The sequence below is a fragment of the Prorops nasuta genome, unplaced genomic scaffold (assembly GCF_024137725.1).
Source record: "Prorops nasuta isolate Cenicafe-Biocafe unplaced genomic scaffold, Cenicafe_Pnas_1.2 PNAS00006, whole genome shotgun sequence".
Classification (NCBI taxonomy): Eukaryota; Metazoa; Arthropoda; class Insecta; order Hymenoptera; family Bethylidae; genus Prorops; species Prorops nasuta.
In genome coordinates, this window is record NW_027116803.1 from 5,945,801 (window position 1) to 5,964,509 (window position 18,709).

Genomic DNA, 18,709 nt, shown 5'->3' on the forward strand with positions numbered 1-18,709 from the left:
TTCTCGCAGTACATAGCCTTTCCATATTTTCTGTTCAGATGGTAGAACCTACGCGGTGTGCTTTGATTGTCACAAGAAAAGCTATGTAGTTCGGCTTAGTGACGATCAATATCTGTAACCGTCATAACAATTGGGAGGAGCGCATTTCGCCTGGACCTAGTTTTGGCCTAGATACAACGTATTCTGTACGACTACAACGGATTTCATATACTGAACTTACACGAAACATTATATACCAGAGCAACGTTCGGATTTAGAAAACTGTCCTTTGCGCAATTCCAGTTAATCATTTGATTTTTTTAACTCACATCACTTACTTTTAGTGAAATCAATTGGATAGGAGTATATATTGTACTAGAAAGAAAGAGAGAGTAAAAGGGAGAGAGGGAGCAGAGACAGCAATTGTTTACGAATAGTTTTTGTAACCAAATTTATGTAATATCATATTTATTTATAATAATGTACATCTTATTCTCTGTTTCTTCCATTTTTGGTTCATAAAATGTATGTATATCTCTGGAACTGTGATGATAACTTGCTACGTATCGCAATTATCTTTCTGTATCATTGGCATGTGCGTGACATTCGAAAGCAAAAGAAATATTTTTGCACATCACAAGTGGCGAAGGTGACGAGAAAAATAATTGGCTTACTAACAATCTCATCTAGCAAAGCTTCTGTATATCAACTAATCACTTTTTAAATGCTTGTACTCGCTGCTATCCCCAAAAGTACTAAATCTTGTAAAATAATCTTAAAACTATTCTTTTCTTTCTCTTACTATAATTCTCGCATTCTAAATTATAATAGGTATCTAATTTTACAAATTTATCGAATCGGTAGAATCTCTATTAAAAACTATTCTTCCTGACTTTCAAATTGGCAAAGTGTCTTGTAGCTGTTGCATCGAAGTAGACTAACGAGCCATACAAACAGCATATACTATATGAGGTTTCGGTGATAACGAAGAAAGCAAAATGATTTCTGCCATTTTTACAGAAAATATAAAGCAACGTGAAAATTATCCTTTCAGAGATCCGAAATTCAGTCTAAGTGCGTCGTATGCTGTTTGCCTGGTATGAGATAATCGAAATGAAGTTGTGCACTTGCCAATGGACAATGGCCTCCCGTTGATTGGGGACGAAAGGCTGGAAACTGGTAGCGATATTTTTAAACGAGACAGTTTAGGAAAATCAGTGAGACAGAGGAGACCGACGGTGGACGAACATTTGGAATTTGAGTTGATGAATTTTAAAAAGAGAGAGAGAGAGAGAGAGAGAGAGAGAGAGAGTGCGAGAGTGAAAGGATAATGAGTGAGCGAGCGAATGAACCAAGACACAAAGACGAAACACGAACGGGGTAATAGAAAAAAGTCAAGAAAGTTGGAAAGAAGTGGAGAACGAGGGACTTGTGAAAGACGCGTGAAAGAGAGTGCTAAGCCGAGCAACTCTGTGTCTGCTAGAACCGGTATAGGAAGAGAAAGAAAGAGATCAAGTGAGGTCTGAGGCATGTTGACCCGCTGCTTGGTTTCTCAGCGTCTGCGGTCCAGGCACACCGTGTACTCCGTTTGCCGTCAGCCTGGGGATCATCGAGGCCCTCGATCATCGGCCGCGGGGATGGCTTCTTCGTCCGTTACGGCGAGAAGGAGAGGGAGGCCGTAGCATCCTTCGACTTCCTCGACGACCTCGTGCCAGCCTCATCCCCCAACGGCAGCCTCTTCGGTCTCATCGATTTGGTGAACACCACACCCTCCCCCGGCGACCTCAGCGACGGCGGCGTCATGAAAATCTCACCCCTCTAACACCCCCACCCCTCCATTTTCCCACAAAACTCATCCCCTCCTAGCATTCTTCGACCTCGTCCACTTGGAGAACCCACTGTGTATGTGTCCTCAACGATGACGTCATTCACACCTCCTTCACCCTTGTCCAGAACCCCCGTCACTATCATTGTTTCTCATGACTGATACACAGTATCCTTCCTCAACTTTTCAGCGTCACAATTTTTATACACCCCTAAAAAGCACTGCAAATTCCCTCTTCTTATATTTTATTGTTATTATATTTTTACGAATGCAGTCGATAGAAAATTTCGGTTTTACTCATTTTTATACTAGTAAGGGGACGATGTTTTCGGATGATTTTTTCCCTCGCGTTTTATAATCCCAAAAGGGGATTATTTAATCGTGATTCAATTTTGTAAATTAAACGCGCAAATACAGTTGGTATCTGTGTGAGATTCGCTCAAACGGGAAAGCCACTCTCTTGACGCGTCTTCCCAGAGAAAATTTATTGCTCGCTAGTACCGAAGCGAGTTTGCCGAACGGTGAGATGAGAGGGTGGTTTTTCGAGGCGGGCTTCAGCCCGGCGGAAACGGGATCGTGTACACGGACCTGAAGCAACGATGTCCTCTCTCAAAGAGTCCATAAAGATGACCTTAATTTTTTGCCACTATTGTCTGTCCGTGTACATTTTAGAAATACATTAATCAAAAATATTGGTCCGTTTGCAGGCATTTATAATCAGTATATATATATGTATATGTTAAGCGCAATCTCTTTAGATATAAGTGCAACAACCAAGCTACAAATTCTTGTGATGTAGCACTATAAATATACATATATATTATAATATTGATTACGAAAGGGAAACATTCGATTTTAGAGGTGCACCGATAATGACGTCTGCTCTGGCCGGTAGTTCCACCTATTTGTAAGCCTCTTGATAAATTTATCTGTTTGTTTAGTGAAAAAAAAATTATTCGAATTATATTCATTATAATTCGTAATCTTTACAAAATCGACAAATTTACCAAGAAGTTGGAATAAGCGGCCCTTAATATTTAAACAGATTTCTGTGAAAATTTGTAAGATTTACAAAGATATATCAACGGTACTTCCACTGATAAGCTTAAGGCGACCCAATGAAGACGAAACTTTTTAATGTAAATTATTTTTTACAATTTAAGGAATAGAATGTTTTTTATTAGGGGAGACGAAACTTATTATTTCAAATCTGCTCCTTGGAGAGAGGTAAATTCATCCAGAGGAATAAAAATAAAAATATTATTTTACTGTGTCTAAAATGAGCGATTATAATAAAAAAAGAGGGCGTTATGTTCATGCGATAGAATTCGACGAGTAGTTCGATACTAAGAAGAAGCTAATATTCCTAAAATTGCAGAAGATAATTTGCAAAAACTAATTCAGCTATATATAAAGAAACATTTGAACCTATTTTATTGATACGGAGATTAGGCCACATTTCAGACAAAGGCAGGCGATTAGCTCTCTCGCTTTAATAGGGTCTACACTGTCTCCCCAATACTGCTGTCTACAGCACACAAACAAATCCTGCTAGCCAAAGTCTCCCTCGGCGTCTGCTCGTAGTAAAAATGCTGATAAAGCTATTTTCAAGATAAAAAACTATTTTTTGGACAAATATAGGGCTTTACTTCTATTCATTATATATCAATCTTAGAAGACATGCATAACCTATTCATCACGATCTAGCTTATAAAAAGTAAACAAAAACACTAAAGGTGAAAGTATGAGCTAATTTGTACATGCTTTCACTTTCAGCAAGTTTGTTTTACTTTTTATAAGCGAGGTCGTGAGTAATACATTATGTATGTCTTCTACGTTTGATAATGAATAGAGGTAAACCCATAGATTTTCCAAAAAATAGTTTTTTATCTTGAAAATAGATATATCAGCGTTTTTACTACGAGTTGACGCCGAGGGAGACTTTAGCTAGCAGGATTTGTTTGTATGCTGTAGACGGCAGTATTGGGGAGACAATGTAGACCCTATTAAAGCGAGAGAGCTAAAATCGCCTGCCTTTGTCTGAACTGTGACCTAGCCTCAGCGTCATAAAATAGGTTCAAATGTTTCTTCGTATATAAGTGAATTAGTTCTTGCAAATAGTCTTTCACAATTTGAGGAATTTAAGCTTCTTTTTGGTATCAAACTATTCGTTGAATTCTGTCGCATGGAAGTAACGTCCTCTCGTTTTAATAAAATTCTTCGTTTTACACATAGAGTAAAAGAAAAATGTTATTTTTTTCTCTAGAAGGTTTTAACCCCAAGGAGAAGAATTGAAAGAATAAGTTTCGTCCTTATAAAAAACCTCCTATTCCTTAAATTGTAAGAGATAATTGGAATTAAAAATTCTCTTCCTCAATGAATCCCCTTAAGGAATAAGGATCTCTTATGGGTAAATAGAAAGTTCTCGTATCGAAATTATTCCTACAAGTATGTTCGTACAAGATGATCCGTAGTTTACAATCAACTATAGGTTTTTACACGTGCATCTTCATTAAGATCCTTTCATTTTTTAGACTGAAACCAATTTAAGTTAATTAAAAGTTTGTAATGACCTAGCGATGCTTCACGTAAGTAAGGTTACACAAAGCTCATGATTTGTATCTATTTTTATTTAAACCTTTAACGAAATGTCAATTTTACAACGCTCTGATAATTAAAGTCTTGTATAGTCTATAAAAATTATTTATATTTATAATTTAAGGCAAAATTTAATCTTGTTTTAATATCGTTCGTTATCAAATTATTTCCATCAAAAATTTTCAATGATTATATATTTTATTCTTCAACTTGTACTCTGGTGGTCGTGGTTTGTTGTTATTTTGCGAAATAATTGTGAAAAGAGGAAGTAAATATTGTTTAAATAGACTATATGACCTTAATTAAGATAATGAGCAAATGTAGACGCTACGGTATTTTACGTGCGTATTATGACGAATCTTTTTAATATTCGGAAATAATATATTGTAGAAAGAAAACGCTGCATGGCAGGAAGTTGTCCATCCAAAAAATATTAGCTAACAACCTCTATAATGATTTTTATTGTAGGTGTATATTAGGTACTACTTTGTCAACTTACGCGTTTATTTAAAGTCATGATATAAATTAATCGAAATCAAATAAATCTATAGGAAAAGCGGATTGGTAGATGTAATTATTCATGATGAAATTTCATAAATTTAATTAAATATTAATTTGCGGACACACTGTTTTTGGTTTACTTTTTATTAGATTATTTGGAAAACACAACTTTCATCTGCAGTCTTATCAGAATCGTTTAATGAAATAGACGTAAGATATTTGTAAGTTGTTATTAAAAGAGTGCAAATAGGCACTATGACTATTCTGAGCTAAGAAGGAACAGCGGTAAAAATTTGTAACACTGTAAATAGTATGTATTATAGTACGACAGATGTAAGTTATCCTCTCTTGAACTTAATAAATAACGACAATATATGAAAATTGCATTATCAAATAGTCTAACCCTATATCACTCCCTTTTTTAACAAATGCAACAATTTATATAAATTTTACATTGCATGTGTAGTTCTTAAAATTAAAATATTCATGAAAATAGCACGTTGTAAGTAATAGTGCAGCAGAATACACACAGAAATTAAAGCTTTGGTAAGTAAAGTTTTTGAACAAAAAATGTTTTATTGATATACATGAGAGCCGAATAATGAAATTACAGTATTTAGTATAGGTACAGTAGACGAGTGCCATACAATCAATTGAGTTAATTGTTTGTACGGCATAAAGACATTTCAAAGCACTGTGTCGTAGTGTTAATGCGTAACTGATACAATCTGAATATACACTTTTTATTACAGAACGAAAACCAAAGAAAAGACTTTGTTGCTTGATAGTAGACGTAATCGAAAACTGAAACTTATTTCCTAAAGATCTAAGATGTTTAGAACTAATTTACAAGGAAAGAGAATGTCTTTATCCTAATACTTTCACTGGCAAATTAAACTGACTGGCAAGTTATACGAGGTTTGGTTCCAACAAAATGTTACGTATGTGAATAATTTGACGGTGCCAGCCCGATAATTAACATTATGAACTAATGAACTGTTAAATATCGTATGTAGAAAAATAATGTGATAACTTATTCCTACTGAAGATAGTAGCTAGCGTTTATGGCAATCCTCTCTTTATAAGAATGCATTCTCAAAAAGAAAAAAATATTTTCTACGTTTTTTCTTAGCAAAACAGTAATTATTTATATCAAATCTGAGAAGCTGATGAAAATACAATATATATATATATATATATATATATATATATATTTCTTTGCAGTAGAAACCCTGATGGCCAAAAGACTGTTCTTTTTTTCAAAAATACTTCCTTGGCGAAAGTTAAGTATTCAAATTTGGTGCATCTTAATTGTAACTAGCTAGTATTAGCCACCCGAGTGTAAAGGAACTCTATTAATCTGCTCCATCGCAAATAATCCTTGTTAACGCTCGGATAGTGAAGATGGCGAAATAGTACGGAATGCATAATGTATTTTAGAAAAAAATTAATGTTCGTTGTATTTGAAATTACACTCTATAATTTCTGCGATCGTTGTTCTTGATCGAGTTTGCCAGACACAAAGCGAAGATGATTCCGACCAACTGAAAACAGAAATGGTAAAAATTCAGTATCGTCATTTGCAATTAAACAAATTAGCGTAGCAACATTATACTGATAGTAGCCCTACACTCACCTCGATACCAGCGATACCAAGAGCAAGTCCTCCAAGAATAGTTCCAATGTGTTTCATGAAAGTTTGGACGGCTTGTTTGCATCCCTCCTCGAATATTTTATGTTCCGAGTATACGTTAATAGAGACGGTACCACAGTTCTCACCCGCTGGTTTTCCACAACAACTCCAGGGAATGGTATTGTTGAAACCAGGCACCGCAGGATTTTTAGCATAGTCATCTTTCGAATCGATGCCGCAGCATTGTAACTGTAACAGAATTATATCCCCTCGATTAATAAACCTTTCCTCGTATCCAAAGAATCGTATTAAAATATAATTGCAAAATTATCGCAATAATGATAAGAATGACGAAAAAGTTTCAAATATAAAACAAAATGATTACTTACACCTTCTTGCACCGCGTCGATCACAGACCTACTGTTCTCTTCGACCCAATATTTGTCGAATAACTCCTTGTAGGCTTTGCTCACATCAATTTCTTCATCGGAATTCTTTAATACTACAAAGGCATAAACAGCAATGGCCACTTGCACGATCAAAATTGTCAGCAGGAACGAGGCAAACTGTGCAGAAAATTTAATTTGAGGAAAAACTCGAGAAAAGTTGTATAGAGGTTTTCTGTTTTCTGCAGAAATTACTCACCGTCACTGTCATGCAGTGGCTTTCCCGAATGGCACCGCAACATCCGAAGAAAGCAATGACAAATATTACGCTTCCGATGATAATTAACGTCACCGATGGGAACACAACACTACCAGTAACTTCACCGTACTCCGATAGCTGTAGGTGTACCGTCACCCCAACCGCGAGTATCGCTAAGCCACATAGCTGTAATCAAACAAAAATATTTTTAAAAGCTGTTATTTATTAACAAAAAATTGTAGATAAAACAAATTAATGCTAGTTTCTTAGCAGAAATTAAAAGAGAGAAAGAGAGAGAACTAAAACAGATTTAGATTCTCCTCGCAGTTCCAAGAATTTTCTTACGTAAAGCCCTCTTCTTACTAACATTGAGCACAGTAAAGATAAATATAAATATATATATATATATATATATATATATATATGTATATAGTAAATCTGTTTCTCAGTGAAGACATGAATGTCATATAATGTAGATTTATACGAAAGGAAAAACCTTGCGGATTGCAATATACAACAACACGTAACGTCTTACCAAGAATCTGTTCTCGAACCATCACGAACAAAATCAAGACGTTATTTTTTCACACGTGTCCTCTATTTATTTTTGAAAATTATTAGTTTACTAGAAAATGTTGCTACTTCTGATAAATTTATTATCCAGGCTACTACAGTTTCTGTAGAATCAGCTCGATATGCGGTACAAATCTTGGATACTGGAAACACGCGAGTATTATAAAAAGTAGCTTGAACAGGAAATATTATTCAAGTTGGAAGTATAATGAAAAAATATCTCGATGTACTACTAAGTGAACGGAAAAAAAGTCGGTAAAGCTTGGGTTACTTCTGCATTCATTGATTTAAGTTGTAGAGTCGTAGTACCCGAGTGATAAATATATCGCAAAAGAGTTGGAAACTTGGCGTATCTAGCACACGGGAAATAAAGGGCTAGAGACGACGTGTATCTCAGAGTTTAATAGACAAGAAGAATTTTATATGACCAACGTTACTCGGAACTATTAATTTTATACGGTTTATAGTTATAATACCTGATAATTCGCTAAAATCGGTTAATATTGAAAAATTTAAGAAATAAAAGGAAGTCATCGAAATAAAAATGACAGCTGGTTGAAAACTTGGCGCATCCTGACACTTGGGAAAGGGATTATTGGTGTAAATTGATTCCTTTGCATTTCGCAGTTATAGCATCTCTCCGTGCTTTCTAGGCAAAATTGATATATACCACACTATAGCAATAAGGAAAGAACGATTAAATTTCTCACAGCTTACTAAAGGGACGCCGCGACGGCGACGGTGACGACGACGGCGGCGTCGCGTCGCTCAGAATTCAATAGACCGTGGAGCTCGGAGGCCTTGGGAGTGGGAGCAGACTCCGTGCTGCATCGCATATGGATAGCAAAAGTTACAAGCCGTTTAAGGCTGGCTACAACATTGTCAGGACGAACTCGAGCTCCTCGAGCAAAGCCAGTAATGGCGAAAGGAAATCACGAGGTCTTCTAGGAAGCCGCAATCAACGCGAGGAAAACGAATCGCACGGGATGTGCTTAGACATTCTGCTTCGCTGGCCAGTTATCGATTATTATTATAATTATAACAGTGGCCACCCAGATCGTGTTCGGTCAGCTTTATATTTTCCAAGTGACTCATGCTCAATAATGTAAAACAATTCGTACGAGATTCGAGCTAGAACAACTCTATCCGTGAATATAACAGAGAGACAAGGTTGGACCAACAAAAACCTCCTGCCAAATGTGTTTACATCATTTTCATCGAATACTATTATAATGCCTTTGGAGAGAGATTTATCGAAGGCATAACAGAGAAAAAGACGTCCGAGGACTTTGGATATAAACAACACAGGCTACAAAATATGATTCACTACGAAACGTGCTTTGCCTTCTCCAATAAGTTACTCTGTTGCTACTCATATTAATGATTTTACGTTCAATACGAGATATTGCGTTTATAGGCCTTTTTTAAATATTTATTCGGTGCTAAATAGCTTTTGCTCCAGATAATTTTCTATCGAAATACTATACGGTCTATAAGGCAGATTAATTGCTTACTGGACATTGTTTATTTTTCTTGGAGATATAAAAGTTTAATTGTCGTGTGATCAAGGTCAGTGGTTTCGCCTCGTGTAACATTGTTTTTAGAGCTTGAAAGGTATAGTAAGTTATATTTCTGAACGCCGTGTGACCAATCGCTAACAAAGAAAATATTGCAAATGTGGAAAGAGTAAACACTATGATTAATTAAAAAAATGTTACAATGATAATAATACACGTTTGATGCATCGCTTGACTTAAATTCATTCAGGATTACTTTGTACGAACTCGTATCTGGTAAAAGCAATGATTCTTACTCCGAATATGTTGCAATAAATAATTGATTATGATTAGCCAGAAATTATTGGATAATTTTTAATTCTGTAGAATATAAATGAGGAAAAGTCGATGATGCTATCGTTTCTTTATTGACAGAATGAAACATCGAATTATCGCGATACTTAAGTTCATTTCTTACAGTCTTTCACGCGAGACATCTCAAGTACTTTAAAGCGTATTGACAGCCTTTGACCTCTATTCTATTCCAGCAGTATACATTGGCAATTTTCCTACGAAGCAAATTTAAATAAAAAAAAGTGACCATTTATCTTCTCTACAAAAGCTGCTTGTTAATTTTATCTATTTAATAATCGATTTTAATTAATTACCATAGTTTACAATTTTTACCAAACAAAAAAATGATCAAAAAATTGAGAGAACTGCCTTAAATTAAATTAGATGTGAATCACGATCAAGGTTAAACGAATTTAGCTCAATTCGTCCGGCAAAGCTTACAATTTTTTGTTCTTTTTTCTTTATTGTTCCGAGGTGATTCAGAGAACTGCGAGGTAACAACGACTGACCAGCGAAAACAATTAAAGACACAGTTTTCGCGCGTATGATGCTACAAATCGTGTTACGTAAACACGAGCCGAGCTGTTATACTGTACAGTGTACAATGTACACATCCCGTCAGCTGCCAGCTTTTCCCTATGCCTGGAGGCCGCAAATGTATAAAGCTTCAAAAATTACCGCTCAGATACAATCTTACACGTTCTACACAATTTCTATCTTAATTACGAATCACAAATTTCTGTTCGCTGCTCTACCAACACGCAACAGATTCCAAATTGTACGAAAATAAAATTTTCAAACATGTTTTTTAGAAGGAATTAATTATATTTAATTACAAGATCTCTCTGTCTGTTTTTTTTCTTCACATTCGCACACATTGAAACATAACAGTTTGGCCCTTTCATTAGCGAGACAGGAAAAAGCAAACTCTGTTGGTTTGATTAGTCAATATAAATGCTACCACCATAAATGGATGTTATGGTAAGCTAAGTTTGAATGATAATTAAGAGTACACTGGCTTAATTAAGCGTCTGCTTTGTAAAATCGCACTCTTCCAGCAGGGATAAGTGGTCTGCGTTCCAAAGCTGGTATTGCTGCTCTTGTTCAGAGAGCGTGAGTATGCGACAGCTTGCACACTAGTGCAAATCGTTTACGGAAAGCTGTAATACGTAAAAGTCTGTTCACATGTGTACTATTCAAAGATCGATGATGTCATCGCGCGCTCGCGTCACCTTCAACACACGCTCACACCTAATACCACACGCTTCTGCTCTTCTTCTCCGTTGCTTTATTTTTATATTAATTTTACAATCGTTTAAAAATAATTCTTGTCAAATCAAATTTTGTATCAGTTGAGACACGTGCAAATTCGTACTCGTGTGGGCTATATTTTTCATCTATGCTCCATCCGTGCAACACTTCCGGTCTTCCTACGCTAGCATTTAAAGTAAACACAATTTTAAACGTAACTCGAAAAAAATAATAATCAAATATTGAAAGAATACTTCTTTACGTAAATACACAGCTATATCTTCATTACTCCTCATTAGATCAGACTTATCATTCTGAATTATTCGTCCGGTTTACGGCGATCCTAGCCATAATGGGAAATATCGATTTCCTGGTTATATTAACTCGTTTTTGGAAATCTAGTTCAAACCAATAATGCTTAATGGTGTACCGGCACAAATCTGGCAATTTCCTTGTATTGTCTACACTTCCGGCTAAATTGCTCATTAATAAAGTTATTTTTATACCGGAATAAAACAATAATGAAACGTGGCGTGACGTTGGTAATTTGATCTTTCTTACCTCTGCTTGTAATAAGTGCAATTTCAAATGATCAATCAAGCTATTACACTAATTTTATGTAATTCGAGCTATACTTGATAATTGGATGAAATTGATCCATACTACTTAAGCTTCTTATCGAAAATCCAGGTAACGTTGTTATTGATTGGAAATAGTGTGATATACACTCGGTTAGATACACACACACACACACACACATACCTTTTTTTAAATAAATAATACATTATAGATCTCAATCTTAGACTACAAATTCCTGAAGATATATAAAGACCTGACTCAAGTGGTTCGGTTAAAAGCGATACGAACAATTTATAAACTGAAAATTTTCCTAGAATTTTAAATATAATCTCAGCTAACAGAATGGGCAAAGTTAACAAATCATAAACCATTGAATGCACATGCAGTTAATCGACTCGGAAATTTTTTATGCGTAACATTTAAAAGAAAATGTAGATAGTAGATTTTATTATTTGCGATGAACACTGCAGAAATTGTATTCCAGCTTGTGGACAGTGCGATTAAATTCCCATTATTGTAAAGTAGTCGTCAATTCGTACACTAAATCGCAGAAAAAAAAACTTTTAAAACATTTATATTTTAAAATATTTTTTTTCTGTTATACCTCAATAATACTTAAATAAATTTTGCCTAATTAAGCAACTCTTGCAGTCATGATATTAAATTCATTAAATAACACAGTAATTTGAAAACATAATTATTTATGATATTCGCGAAAAACGCTACAATGTGCAATACGATATTAACTTGTATGACGCTAGTACAAAATTGATTAAGAATTTGTACACGTAACACCTTGCATTATTATCTGCTCTATGCAACGAATATTGAAACGATGATAAGATCCCGCACTATCCGTCTACTGCGAGTTACACTTTTACCTTGCAATATATCAAACGTACATATTATTTGAAATTTTATCAAGCCAAAACTTAATATTATTTCAACTCTGATCTTAGATTTCAAAGGCGGTTACTGGAAAAAAGGTGAGATTCGATTGTAGCTTGGATAAACATCATAAGAAAACACACAAACATCGGTCACTGATAAACCTCGGTAAATAAAGCAGCTGAATGATGACCCGTAAAATTTCGAGCGTAAACTTCTGCGAAGTTTGGCAAATGAATATAGGAATAAAAGCTATTTAGGTCAGGCGAATAGTGTATAGTACCACAGTAACATACTATAGTATCATTATTTTGTACAGGGCGTCTTCGATGTTACTCAAAGTCGTTAAACTCTCGCTCTTTTGCTATTAAAATTAAATATACTCTCTTCTGTACACATTACTTATTCTGTACATTCATCTACAAGTTTATATTTGTTCGTATCGCGTTACTCATCATAAACCAACACAATACAATATCACTAGAATTTTCGAATCCATGGAAGACAGAAAGTGTACTCGATGTACAAATAGAAAAGATACGTATTATATTCATTAATTCAATATCGTCGAACTAATTCAATACGAGATAACTAAAGTAACGTGTTGGGTGCTAAACAACTCCTTCGCAGTATCGAAAACAGATTTATTGACACAAGCATACAAAAATTGACCATGGCAGTGATTTATCCAACGGAAACTAGTACAAGGCTAACTTTATATTTGTTGAGTTTCCATTTAACCTTTGAAAATTTATTTCCTTAACTCGACAGTTTACTCTTTCACAGGATTATTGTTCATTGTTAAAAATCACACCAGCCAAAGGTTTTTACGATGAGGGACCCGCGTGCTAGCTTTTTATCAACACACGCACGATCAATGCTGTCTATTTAAAGCTCCGTACGTATTTAGGTGCGCTCTCCGGATTTCTCGAGGAGAATTTTGCCTCTTGGAATTTCTTGCCTCCCCGGACACACGATTATTCAAAATATATCAGAACAATGGCCTTGCGTGCCTAATGAACGCTGCAGCTGCCAATTATTACTATCTCTGTTACTCTCGTGTTACGACACCCGTGAAAATAACTGCAGCCACATGCTGTTGAAAACTATACTCATTTTACACTACCATGCCACAAATATACATCAGGATAAATGGTCATCGCATACAACGCCCATTCCACGAGATCTTGTTTCCATCGAAATATTCACTCCTCCCTCTCCTTCGGGAATAATTATATCAGACTCTCCATAAATAATACTAAAAACAATAATGGAAGAAAAAAATGGTGTAAAAATGAAATTTTCCCTCCGATTTTAATATATAACTTTTATTTGTATTTTATATGATTTGAAAATCTGCACTTTCCAGCAGGAGTGAAACGTATCGATTCTTCAATGTTAAATATTCCGCGTTCCACTTTGTCCTCCTTCGATCCAATATAGTACATATTGACTTAAGGGCAAGTAATTACGTACTTCTACCTCGGGTATTGATTGCCTTTTCTATGAATGAACTATGAACGTCTAGAGTAGGTACTATTATGATAATACGCTCTGTATACCATTACAATACTTATTTCGTAACTATAAGTTAATTATACATATACATGCGATTGCGCGACACACGTTATTGCACGTTTTACCACGTGACATTTTTGGTTAAAAAAAAAGCCGCCAGTCAACAAAAGAACAGTAACATCGAGTCGTGCAGGGTATTCCGTGTCAAGGAAAATTATTGTCTTGCAGAGCTCTCTCATATATATATATATATATATATATTCGATGAAAAACCAATTCTGATTTATGGATCAAACGTTAAAGCTATTGGGCAGAATTATTCCAAACTGAATAAACACTTGTTGACGAACGGAAGGTTTTAGATTAAATGTTATTTGGCGAGGAAGGCGCATGTGCAATAACATATAGATTGAATGCAGTGGTAAACAAGGAAGAGAAGACAGAGGGACAAGTGTGCAATATTCTATCCAGAGCTTCTCTTCAGCGACGCCGTTCGGACTAGATGGTCCAACGTGACGGGCGCACGGACGCCAGGTCGTCCTTGTAATTCACCCGTTTATTTTGCTTCACACCCCCGCCCTTGCCACCCATCAACATCGAAGGTCGCGCGAAATAAGACGAAGACCAATAAAATCCAACCTTAAAAATTAACTACCGCTCGAAGCAACAAAGTTACATTTTTAAACATACAAAACGGGGATAATACTTTACTATAAATTAAATACGCACAATTATCTTTATTACTTTTCCAATTAAAGCCCATCAACCGATTTAAAAGTAAAATTCATTTAAACTAGGGTTAGAGTTGCAGCAGCGAAACTTTAAATGAAAAATAACAGTATATAGTAACTCGGTAATAGTCTTTTTTCTTCTATTTTTTTAATCAGTTGCGCTTGATAAAAATAAGACTTACGCAAAGGAGAAAATTAAAGATGAAAAGCAACCACTTGATGCAATCATAGACGCAACTCATCTTGGATGGGTTTCTACGTCGGAACAGAGTATACCTTGCGCTCGGATCGTAAGACAGCACAGAGAATCACGGTGGTACCAGGAATAAAGGGAGAGAGAAAAGGGAATAGAGGGCAAAAAAACCAAGGGTGGCAGAGTGCTGGTGTGTGGAGCAGGTCGAAAAGGAAGAGAAAAAGAGCGGGAACTCGTTCTATGGTGCGTTGAAAAGGAAGACCGAAGGAAGATGGACTGAGGGAGTAATGCGTTGGTTAAAACTGGTAGAGGAGCAAAATGGAGGAAGACGGGTGCGAGGAAATCAAGGAGAGGGACGGATAGAGAGAGAGAGGGGGAGGGGGGGAAGCAGCTTGGGCAAACGAGAGGGAGAGAGAGAGAGAGAGAGAACGAAACGGGTCCACCACGCGACCACACACAGACGCGCACGCACACAAACACACTCTCCTCTCGACTCTCGAGTCGAGTCGAGCTCGCTATTCGTGAGACTGCCTCGCGATTCGACGGTTTTCAAACGTCAACCGCTCTTCCCTATATATATAACTAATACCACCGTTTCGTCTTTCATCCCACTACGGATCCACCGCGTTCAGGATTGCCCAGCGCTACCAACTATATATATATATATATATACAACAAAGAGACAACATCTCCTCTGGCCGCAACGTCACGCAATTGTGAGAATTTAACTCCCATCGGACTCGCGAGCTCGCGTCCCCAACTTCCTCGCTCGTTGCAGCGCGATTACATCACCCCGCACACACCTTTCGGCCGATTCCTCGCGAAGACTCTTTCTTGCAACGATACTTTTTTCTCTACCCAACATTAAAATTTCATTCCGTACCAACACAACGCTCTCTTTCGTAACGCGCCATTCTTTGAACTTTCCAGTCACGCCTTTCGAATTTCTTTATCTTATCTCCATACCGGCTCTTCTGTTTCTAGTCATTTCAAGTATTTATTATCGAATCTCTGAACTCGGGCTTCCACCTTGCTGTGTCAGTGACAATAGACGGGAATAGTCGAGGAGAATTCTTCATCGGTGCGCCGAGTTGTAAAAATAGCTGATCTATTAAAATTTCTATCGATTTTTTAGTTTTATTATCGCCGCGTTTTTGCCGACCTTCGTGGCGGAGGCTGAAAAACTACGTAGGCATCATCGGTGTATATTTCTACGTGGACCGGCCTCTCGGTGATCGTAATTTTTTAATAGCAATAACATAAGGGAGATGCGAATGTTATCCCGCTGAGAGTGGAGAACCTCGAAATAACCTCAGATTCCTCAGCATCGATCCTATATATAATCGGTCCTGCCTCCGTTTTCGAATTAACGCAACTGTTTTCAATCACGAATATTTACGGATCTCGATTGCTCTTGAGAAAGCAAATGTTAATCAGGGCCGATTTTCAGATTACGCCACGGTGACTAATACTCGGATAACGATTGCTTCCAAAGGTTCCTATGATATTACGACCTACTAATGCTCGAGCGTACGTTATTAACATTTTTCTCTCTTGTGTACAGTGAATATTGAATTATTTATGCGGAAAGAAACTCCTTTGCGTTCTTGAAGCCGACATTGACCCACAACGAGATAAAATAAATGGTGTATACTTTAAGCATTACAAAGATCGAGCCCTCCGAAGTTATTCGATAAAACAATCAAACGATCGTTATGCGGGACTGATTCAATAACGCTCGTTTGAATTTTGGAATAATTCTTTTTCTCTTGATTTTGGTAAATCCACGTGCTTTTACTTTTACAAGCAAACTTATTTTTATAATATGAAGTTTATTAATAAACTAATAATTAATTTTATATTACGCGCGATAGAAAAAATTGCGTGTACAGTTTTGCTTACTGTGTATTAAAAATATAATCTTTTTTCTAGCATGAGGAAAATAACATTTCCTGTCACACAGAATCTTGCACACATGTGCTATAGCACTTCTACTTTGCCTACGTAATAAAGAACATGCACAAACCTAGTTTTAACTCTTATCCAAGTGTATATATATATTTTAGTGATCAATTTCTTTGTCTCTAGGAAAGCAGACATTCGTATATGCGTTAAAGATTTGTCCTCGATAAACTCTGTGGCATCAATTGCTTAAAAGAAAAACTTTTTGAAAGTAGGCTTTTGCGCGACTCCATTATCTATATAAAAGTCTATGAAAGATCCAAATGAATCAATGGACTGGATTAGGGTGCTCGCGCCAATTAAAAATGCTTCGAATAAGTGTACACTTGAGAATCATAAATAGTTCTTAGTGGAAAATCTTGCAGAAATGAAATATAAAAATCGATATCTGTGCGAAGTGCGAAATCCTCTTCACCTAATATTAAAAAAGTATTTTCCAGCCTTGTATTGTTATCACCATATGAGTCATCCCAAAGCTTCGGTGACGAATATAATAACGTCTACGTGTAAATGAGATTTCGCGAATATCCCTGTCAGATAATTCAATTAACAATGACTAATTATCCAAATATATACTAAGAATGCGTTTTATACAATCACTAATCTTCTTACGTATAAAATTTTGCAAAATTTCTACATATACGTAATTCTGATTACGGAGGAACTAATATCAAAACGACAAAGGCTGGAATAGATGTTTTGTGTGCACAAAACAATACATGGACCACAAATCATATCTGCTCTTTATGAATTTTGCAAAAACAACTATTATCGTTATTCGTCGCATACAAGTGCACTGCTTTTGATAAGACCGAAACATATGCTCGAACGTTCAATATAAAATCTGAAAACATATTTTTCGATCTTTAAATAAAAAATAACGAAATAATAATCTTTATACAAAAAAAAGTATCGTAAAGATTCGGTACGTATGTATATAAAATCATGACAAACTGCTGCAATTAATTGCAACGTGATTTAAATAAATGGGCTTTACACACTATTCTTGAAGCACAAAGAATCAATGAACATAAGTGGAATCTTAGTGCGGTATCGTTTTAAAGAATTAAAAAAAAGAATGGCTTAAGCAAAAAGGTTTCGAAATAGCTATTTTTGCCCGATCATCAATACATCAACATCGGTGAAAATTGGATGTTCGCCAAGATCAAATTAAAGGAAAAGCATGGATATTTTTAACGATCCTATTTGAAGAAAAAAAAAAGAGTGAAAAGGCTTCGGAATAGCTATTTTTTTTAAATTTAAATCGTCGATTGATCGAGGAGGGTGAAAAATGACTTACCGCGAAGATGAAATTAAAGAAGAAAAGTAGATATTTAACGACTCCGATTCCAAATCCCATGTTTGCAGGTTGTTGAATTCCTTGGAGAAGACGCGATCAGCGATATTGAGGAATGTTCCAGGAGCAGAAAATGGTTGAAGAGACGCTCAACAGGTTACGTTCGTGGAGGAGGCCACACAAACACGACAGCGTGCGTTCGGCGAACCGATTCCAATCCAACTGGTTAGTGGTTGGTAAGGGATACTTTACCTTACTCATACTAATACTGCTAGCGAGGCAAAGCTTGTCGTTCATAGCCGCCGCCAGGTCTTTCAAGAGCGCTAGCTGCACACAAGAAAGCGAGCGTGGTGGTTGGAAATGTTGGAATGGAAGAGTGGAACTGGAACCGCACCCACTCTTCCACCACAAGGAGAAAATATTACGCAAACTACCACGTAATCCACCATTTCTCTTCTTGACTCACCACAAATCACGTTGAAAATAATCTTCAACCTTTACTGCATTTAAACTACTAATTGTCGTAGATTCTATTTATTAAATCAAATAATGATTCATGACTCATTATCTTTGCATCCGTTACTCACAACGCTTAATAATCAATAACTTAATCCTATTTTCTTCGCTTATTCCTTAGTACTAAAGAAATCTAATTATCAATAAAAGGTGACCGTTTTAACCATTAT

General features: G+C 36.1%; 2 protein-coding genes across 8 annotated transcripts in view; one reads left to right on the forward strand and one right to left on the reverse strand.

The window, feature by feature from the left end:
• LOC136774426 (uncharacterized) overlaps positions 1-5,314 on the forward strand; it is a 219,136-nt gene extending 213,822 nt beyond the window's left edge. For 4 of the 6 annotated variants that reach the window (XM_066728708.1, XM_066728710.1, XM_066728709.1 and 1 more), the window contains one exon: positions 1,536-5,314. In XM_066728708.1, the coding sequence (XP_066584805.1) occupies positions 1,536-1,801 (266 nt within the window). In that variant the 3' untranslated portion in view covers positions 1,802-5,314. Of the gene's footprint in view, positions 1-38 lie in introns of all 6 variants that reach the window. The other 2 variants (XM_066728712.1, XM_066728713.1) reach the window with 2 other exon arrangements.
• Positions 5,315-5,454: 140 nt separating this feature from the next.
• Positions 5,455-18,280, reverse strand: LOC136774432 (CD63 antigen-like). 2 transcript variants are annotated; one of them, XM_066728734.1, is made up of 5 exons: positions 18,027-18,280; positions 7,182-7,367; positions 6,926-7,102; positions 6,540-6,785; positions 5,455-6,447 (listed from the first exon to the last, which is right to left on the reverse strand). In XM_066728734.1, exons 1-5 carry the CDS (start codon positions 18,084-18,086, stop codon positions 6,373-6,375), a joined length of 744 nt encoding a protein of 247 aa, XP_066584831.1. In that variant the 5' UTR covers positions 18,087-18,280; the 3' UTR covers positions 5,455-6,372. The 2 variants fall into 2 exon arrangements, with proteins under 2 accessions (XP_066584831.1, XP_066584832.1); XM_066728735.1 differs by lacking the exon at positions 18,027-18,280 and adding an exon at positions 14,754-15,291.
• Positions 18,281-18,709: the final 429 nt, after the last annotated feature.

Excerpts from the sequence above, each read along its gene's own strand:
- LOC136774432 (XM_066728734.1), bottom strand. The coding sequence starts at position 18,086 with ATGGGATTTGGAATCGGAGTCGTTAAATATCTACTTTTCTTCTTTAAT. Across the intron at positions 7,368-18,026 it reads TCTTTAATTTCATCTTCGCG|CTATGTGGCTTAGCGATACT; the intron begins GTAAGTCATTTT and ends GTTTGATTACAG. Across the intron at positions 7,103-7,181 it reads GCCACTGCATGACAGTGACG|TTTGCCTCGTTCCTGCTGAC; the intron begins GTGAGTAATTTC and ends TTTTCTGCACAG.